An 8535-nucleotide genomic window follows, 5' to 3' on the forward strand; every position below is an offset into this window, starting at 1 on the left:
TCTTTTCACAATTTCTTCAAAAATTTCTCTAGGAATTTCTCCAATAAATCCTCCTCTCGGAGTTTACACAGACATTATTCCAGAGACTCCTGCATGAATTCCTCTAGGAATATACATTCAAGAATTTCTTCATGAATCCCCCAGGAAATCCTCCAGAGAATGCTACCGGTATTTATCCAGGAATTAATCCAGGTATTGCTCCAGGATTTCATCAAGGCATTTCCCCAGGGGCTCCTCCAGGAATAACACCAGGAATTCCACCAAGAACACTTTCAGGAATTAACCCATGAATTTCTTCAGGATTTTTCTAGAAAATCCTAAAGGGATTCCTCCAGAAATTTTATCAAGATTTTCTTCCGTAGTTCCTGGAGGAATTTCTCCAGAGATTCAGCCGGATATTTTTCAAGGGCTTTCTCCAGTAATTTATCCAATTACTCCTCCATGGATTCCTCCAAAAATTACTTCACAGATTCCTGCAGGAATTATTTCATAGATTCCTCCACAAAATGCACCCGAAATTCCTCCAATAATTTAACAGGAATTCCTTCAGGGATTCTCCTAAAGATTATTCCAGAAATTCCTCCAAGAATTCCTCCAGTAATTTATCCAAAAATTCCTCTGCCAATTCTCTAGAAAATTTTCTAGGAAATTATTCAGAAATTTATCCTGAATTCCTCTAGAGTTTGCTCCAGAATTTCATTCAGAGATTCCTCCAGGAATTCTTCAAGGGATAGTTCAACGAAAGTACCACAAGAAATCCTCTAATGATTTCTCCAGGAATTCCTCGTGGAATTCCTCCAGCAATTTGTCCAGCAGTCCTCCAGATATTCCTCCTGAGGTTCTAACAGAAATTCCTCCAGCGATTTTTCTAAGAATTCCCCAGGGATTTTTCAAAGATTTTTCCCAGAAAGGTCTCTAAAGATTCCTCCCGGAATTTCTCTAAAGATTTCTTCACAAATTTCTCCAGGGATTCCTTTCACAATTCCTCTGGGAAATCCTCCAGGTATTCATCAGAATTTCTCCCAGGGTTTGCTACAGGAATTTCTGCAGTAAGTCCTTCAGGAATTTCTGCAAAAGGAAACTACAGAGTTTCCTCCATGGATTCATCCAGGAATTTCTTTAGAAATTTATCAAGAAATCTCGTGGGAATCTTCCAAGAACTTCTCCGGAAATTTCTCGAAAGATTCCTCCGGAATTTCCCAATAGGTTTCTTCCCAAGTTTCTTCAAGGATTCCTCCCAGAATTCTTCTAAAGAATCCTCCAGAAATTCATCCAGGGATTCCTTTAGGATGTGTCTCAGGGTTTTCTCCAGGAACTTATCCAGAAAATTCTGCAGTAAGTCATCCAGGAATTTCTCCTGGAATTCCTGTAGGGAATCCATCCAAAGATTTCTCTAGATATATTTTTGGGCATTCGTTCAGGAAATTCTCCAGGGATTCGACCAGGAATTTGTCCAGAAGTTCCTCCAGGATTTCTTTCAGGGATTCGTCTAGGAATTGCTTCAGGGATTTTTTCAAGAATTTATTCAGGAATTTCTCCAAAATTTCCTCTAGAAATTCCTCCAGGAATTCGTCCAAAAATTCCTCTAAGGATTTCTTCAGAATTTGTCTAGGAATTCCTCCCAGGATTCTTCAAGCGATTTCTCTAGAAATTTCTCTGAGATTTCCTTTTATTGCTCTAAGGATTCCTCCAGGAATTCATCCAGGGATTGCTTCAGGTATACTTTCAGAAATTCCTCCAGCGATTCCTACACGGTTAACTCCATGCATACCTGCAGGAATTCTTCTAGGAATTTCTCGATGAATTTTTTCCCAGATTTTTCCCAGAATTACCTGAACATTTTTTGAATTACTTGAAGAATTTCTGTAGGAATACCTTAAGATAAGTTTAGAGAAGTCCTCCAGGATTTTTTTCACAATTATCTCCGAAAATTCTTTAAGAAGATCATCCACAGTTTTCGATATAAGAACAATCTAGTTAACAAATCCAAGTGAACTGGAATGATAGAAAACTATGCCTAAAAGTTCATCTCGGTCACTAACTGCGTTGGAATCAGTTTTACGGATGTTCCGGGGTCAAATTTTGAATATGTTTCAATACTATCATGCGACACCTCAAACTTCATGATTTTTTTCAAGATGCATCATTTTGAGCTGTTTTTGTGTTATCTGAAAAACTTCTGGCCATTTTGGAACTGATATGTGGATTTCACGGATATCGGTTTCGGTGCTTCCGGGGTCCATTTTTCGAAGATGACATACACCATCATGACACATCAAACTTCACGATTTTGAAAGCTATAGCCTATTATCACGATGAATGGTCACTTAGAATACATTTGGGAATTTTGGAATTAGTTTACCGATTTTCTGAAATCCAGTTCCAAATTTTAAGAATAATTCAATATTGTCATGTGGTATATCAAACATCGCGGTTTTTGTAATACACCATTCTGTGCTAGTTTAACGTTGTCTGAAATACTTCTGGCCATTTGGGACCCGATACACGGATTTCCCGGGAAACCGGTTCCAGTGGTTCCCGGATCATAATTTCGAAAGTAAACAAATACCGCCAACCGACACCTCAAATTTCGTGGTTTTTTAAGATACATCATTCTGAGCCATTTTTGAAATATCCAAAATATTTGTTCCTGCTGTTCATTTTGGGACTCCTCCAAGAATTCCTCTAGGAATATCCCTATCGCTTCTTTCAGGGATTTCTCAAGTATCCCTCAGTATACCCTTTATGGGCTCATTGAGATATTTTTCAATAAACTTCTCTGAGGATTCCTTCAGGAAGTCCTGAAGGGGTTCCACAAGTAATTGCAGAGATTCCACCAACAATCTCTTCTTGAATTTCTCTAGAAATTGCTATTGGGATTCCTTCAGGAATTCCTAGAGGAATTATTCTAGACAATCTTCCTGGGATATTTGACCGTTGTCGACCGGATCTTTCCTTTAACTCCTCCGGTAACTGTTCGGTTTCACTGATCCTGTCTATCAACTGGTGCAAACAGTTGATTGATTTTGAGCCAGTGTGAAAGTTGTATCGGTCCAATCTCTGATGCACAAACATTCCGGAAATCTGACAGTGTTTTGATGACGTAATTCAAACCGTTTATAGGCGTGAACACAGTGATCTAGTACTCCACACCAATTTGATCAACTTAAAGCCCAGTTTTGTGTTCGAAAGAAATCGCTCAACAAACTTCTAAAGTGATTCCCAGCAGGAATTTTGTACGGTGACTGCCATTGGAACTGTTATTTCTTCGCAACTGCGTACTGCGATTGCAGAAAAACGGTTTCTGGAACGAATCAGGCAAGGAATTTCGCATGCATCTAGATAGGCCGAGAAATTTCTTCTGATCTGCAAACAGCCTTTAAAGCGATAAGAACAACGTCACATGCTAGGTCACATGTTTATATCCAAAATTAATGTTTACATAGGTTACTAGTCTGCCTTGTAAGCTTTATGCCGTACTCTGATGCAATGATCAGTTGTTTCCTTGGTTGCCATGATTGAAGCGACACGATGGCTTTGTGGGTTGTGTTGACCTTTCGGTAGAGCTTGTGTGTAGCTTGAGAATGACACTGCAATTTCATTTGATCGCAATACGCTTCTTCCAGGCGGCGTTCTTCTCCAGAAACAGACTTCCACTTTTGTTTGTATTGCGCCACATTCTTTCGGGTTCCGCTGCAACATTACCACCCGCGCTGCATTCGTCTTATTGAAAACCACTCTGCACTCCAAGTCGAAATAATGATTCTGTGGACTCCGTTCCATGTACCCGGTAGTGCTCTAGACTGCATAGTTTAGTAGTCCTCCAGAGAGGCCACATTGAGTACACCATCGCCCGGCATTGCTGCTTAGAGATTCTGCGTGTATGTAGTTGCGACATACGGTTGCGTATACAGTAGCGATAAGGCCAAGCCCTCGCAGGTGGAAGACCTCATACTTCAACGACGAGGTATTTGGGAATGCACTCCGCCGTGAGCGAAACCTATTCGGTTTAAGCGGATACGAGCTGGTAGCGGTACTCTCGCGTACATGCGATGCGACCATGCCTAGGCAAGTCCACCCTAGAAATTGGAGACCACCGGCTAACTGGTGAACTGAGGAAGAACAAAACGAACGGTGGGTGGTGTTCGCCGTCGCTAAAGGCATTCTGAAGACCGAGATATGGGCAAGCAAGAATGCCTGCTTTGAGGGTATCTATCACAATGCCAATGCGAATCCGTGAGGTGCCAATGCGAACTCTCCCCCCCCCCCCCCCCGCCCTTCCATGCTACGACCAAAGTTTACTCCGGGTTTGGTTATCTGATAAGAAGATCGGAAGAGGAGTTGCCGAGACGAGGCTAATGACTTCAATGGGGCCTGTATTACAAATTGTCCAGGGGGTCCAATCGGGGTTTGAAAGGTGGAAGTATGACTTCTTCGAACATCCAAAAAGAATCAACTATTATGTAGAGAGCACTAACATTATTCTCCATTTGCTACCAGCTCAAGAAAAACAAAACAGGCGGAAAAGACGGTATCCGCCGATGGCGGATAAAAATTCTTTCGGCAACGAAGTCTTATGGAAGCAGATATTTAATCGGTTCTATTATTGAAATTTAATGTAATGATTAATTATGCAGAGTAATAGATCAAAAATCATACTTGAAAATTGGATTTTAATTATGCTAATGAAATATTGAAATATCAAGTAGTTAGTTGATATAAACCGTTTCTAACACATGTCACACAGATTTGATTCATTACAGAACCGGATATCAATTTGTTTCTCAAAAGTACTGTAAACCTTTTCATCATAAATATATTCCCACCACTTCTGGCTGTTAAATTCACATACCTGTACGGAGGACAGTGAAAAGGTGTACCTATCTAGCGTGTTGGGCCGGCTTGTACACTGGTTGTCAGCATAGGTAATCACGCCCGTACCGGTACCGGTTACCTGCCGATCTTACCACCGCCGTAGCAAATGCTAATCCTAGGAAACGCCCATTTCTAAAGCGTGCTCTCACGATGCCTTTTAGCCGTGTGGATTTATATGTACCACGACATGTCTATACTGCCTGCCGAATTAAGATTAATCGAGCAGTTTAGGCTTTAATTAGAGTGGCGGTTTGCGTGCCGTTTGTCTGTCGATTGATAGATATAGGTTCATATAGCACACGAAACGTGTGGTGCGTGTAGGAACAGATTTATGTCAGCCTTAAATCGAGTTCACAAACAGAAGTTTACACAATCAGTCACAGGAAATAATGGTGGGAAAAATGTGATTTTCAGACAAACTATTATTTTTTTCAAATTGTGACAAAGCCGCCGTTCTCAAGACATACATACGATGAAAGGATTAAAAGTGCCCTCACGAAAGAGCATTGAACTAATCGAGTGCTGGTCTACTCCAACGCGCATGGTTTCAAAGGACCCTGTTTTACATAAGTGCTACGTACGGAACGTTCGCAATACGGCGCCACCACCACGCCCAAAGGTCAGTTTTTGCCTCTTTCTTGATCCGTTCCACGGGGATCGCCTTTCCGCGTCTTCGTTACTCGATCAAGTTCGCTTGATGGTTGTTTTTCTCGATCATCGTGCGTTTTACACAAAGGTGTGGCCATTGTATGGCGCTCGAATAGATGGAAGCAGAAGAATGAGGATTCAAAATAAATTATGGTTAATTTGCCGTTGCGGAATTTGCTCTGCTCGTTTCGTCGGTAATGCTTATTGAATCGACGGTCATTAATTTATAGCACGCTTCTAATTGAATCCTATCATTGGCAAATGAATCCCTACCCTAAATCGTGTGTACTGCGAAGGTCCAATCCATTCACATCCGCATTTTTTCGTTCCTTTTTTTCAGATTTCAACAATTGACAGTGTCTACAGCTATCCTACACCAAGTGATATTCTATCAGGGAAAGAGTTCCTATCGATTCTAATGGATTCGGATTCTCGAAGCAGTAGAAATAATAACTACGCTAGCCGAAGTACAGACGTTCAGCGAACTACAGTGGCAGCTCATCCATATCGAGGGTCACGCAAGTTTAGTCAGTTTTACTACGGACGTGCCGAAGAGGAGGAGAGCATTCTACCAATTGAAGCGCTATTCAGTTCTCATGAAGACACGACTCGTAGCGGGGCACGATCATATGACTTTAGGAGTAGGACTCGATCGCGGAGTGGGAAGGCAACACCCAGAACAACGACCACAACGGAAGCCATCGAAGGAATGGAAAACTTGGAAGTAGCTGCAAGTGAGATCAGTCTAAGTTCCATTGGTACGACGGAAAATGAAATGGTTGACAGCACAATGTCAACTATAGAGCTTTCTATGGGAACTGATACTGCAAGCAGCGCCACAATTACAAGTACTGTGCCAACTACTGTCCTTGCTAGTCATCAAACCGAAGAGCCTTCGAAGAACAGTCAAGCCTTCCAAATGAATGAGGAAGATCGTTCGGTGCATTCGAACTCCTTTCGAAGTGAGTTCATGATCGAAGAAAGTGGTCCATCAGTAGGGCTGGACCAAACCGAGCCTGAACGAGTGGAGTCAAGTAATATCCATCGAGTTATGACGACGTTGGATTCCGAGCAGATCCATATGCAACCAACCCGTGGACGGATGCATAGAAAACAGGACCCACTTGCATCTCGTCAGACGGTTATTTACCACGACAAGAAAACTGAGAGTGATCATCCTCGTTCCGTTTCTTATAGCTATATTGGTGAAACAGCACCAACGCTCAAAACTTGGAAAGATATCGACGAAGAATATCTCTCAAATGGAAAATCATCCTCAAATACAACGGAAGCACCGTTGAAACCGATGGTTAATGAACCATTATACCCCGGTTCTCCCATGATTTGGTCTGAACCCGAGAAAAACTATAGTGAACCGGCTAAAGTATGGTCGGAACCTGCAAAAATCTATTCAGAACCAGCAAAATTTTACTCCGAGCCATCCAGAATCTATTCTGAACCAGCAAAAATATACTCTGAACCAGCTAAGATCTACTCTAAACCTTCTAGTTTTTGGCAAACGGCTTATGATAATCCTCCTTCCAGAGCGTCTCCTGCCCCGGTGCAAACAACGACAGAGCCTCCTACCAGCCCGAAGCGAATCGTATTCAACGACCTGGACAAGATTCCATACGACGAACTCAACGCACCGGCAGATGCGGAAGAACGCAGCTCTATTCACAACGCGATAGGAAAGTTCATACCCAAACAGGTACACGAGCCTCCAAAGAAGAATCTCAACAAACCTACTCCTGATCCCACGGAGGTTATAGATCCGTACGTCGAAAAGCAAGGAGCCGGGAATGGGAGCACTCCGAACGTCGTGCAGACCCTGGCGCCCGTATCTGGATCAACGGATGACTCTAAAGTGGGGTACGTAGTGGAAGGGCGAAACTATCGCAAATACCGCGTCGAGGAGAAAACATCCGATGGCTTCATTGTCGGAGAGTACGGAGTCCTAAGCCACAACGACGGAAACCTTCGAGGGGTACGCTATACTGCGGACTCCGACATCAACCCACGCCTAATATATGATGCGCTAGTAAAGTTTCTCTCGCTTTGAAGGGTGATTCACATGGTATGAAGGTAACTGTTGCCAAATAAAGTCAGCTCTCTTCCCAACGGATGGAAATCAGGAGCATTGGTTGAGTGCGGACCCCAAAGGGGGAGAGTAAAGATAATCTAAGTCGATGCCATACAAACACATTTCTGCAACAACGTATTTGTAAGATTTAGGAACGTAGTCATAGGAATACAACACGAAACTTTCTCTAAATTTAGCTAGATTTAACACATAGGAATTGGATCGCGTCAAACGAAAAGTGTAATTGAATGTGATAGTAGACTATTAATTTATTAGATAGAAATCGTAAACCTAATGCTAATCCATGAAAACAGCACGTCCACTGCTCAAATCACCATGGTATATCACTCTCTTGGAACCTATTCTTGCCATATTGTGAGTCGCACTGAATGTTAGATAATATTATCAGTAAGATAATATGCAAAACCGAAAAGCAGTTGTACATTCTTGTATTGAAGACCGGTAAAATAATAAACAGTTTCATTGCAGTAGAAGCTCAACAACATATGACTTTTATTTTTCTTTTTTTCTTAGTTTCAAATCCTAAACAGACAAATCCTCAAAACGCCGAAAAATCGTAGCTTGATCCACTAAATCCGTTCAATGTGTTTTTATCCCACATCTCAGAACATATCACCGGCTGTGCGTGGGAGTTAATGTTTCACTTATTGAGCTGTACTTATTCAACATACCTTTGTCATGAATCAAAATGATTGCGATCCTCGCTTGCTCCTACTACTGAGCTGAGGCGGGTTCTTTTTTAACGGGGATTTGATACAATTATTATGATCAACCGTTTTGACGTGCCTTTACCCCTTTGGCTCCTTCTTTTGCACAGTCAGTGCTCAAGGCTTGACTCAACGGGCGAATTTTGTGAATTATGATTGGTAATAAATCATACTGCTGTCTGTCTGTTTGGCTTCCCCCAT

At 42.0% G+C, this 8535-nt stretch overlaps 1 protein-coding gene across 1 annotated transcript in view; it reads left to right on the forward strand.

Moving 5' to 3' along the window:
• Positions 1-8129, forward strand: part of LOC109412946 (uncharacterized) — a 72707-nt gene extending 64578 nt beyond the window's left edge. Inside the window, exon 2 of the mRNA XM_062845603.1 lies at positions 5864-8129. Within this exon, the coding sequence (XP_062701587.1) occupies positions 5864-7585 (1722 nt within the window). The 3' untranslated portion in view covers positions 7586-8129. The remainder of the gene's footprint in view (positions 1-5863) is intronic.
• The last annotated feature ends 406 nt before the right edge of the window (positions 8130-8535 follow it).

Source organism: Aedes albopictus, chromosome 1 (genome assembly GCF_035046485.1).
Source record: "Aedes albopictus strain Foshan chromosome 1, AalbF5, whole genome shotgun sequence".
NCBI classification, from domain to species: domain Eukaryota; kingdom Metazoa; phylum Arthropoda; class Insecta; order Diptera; family Culicidae; genus Aedes; species Aedes albopictus.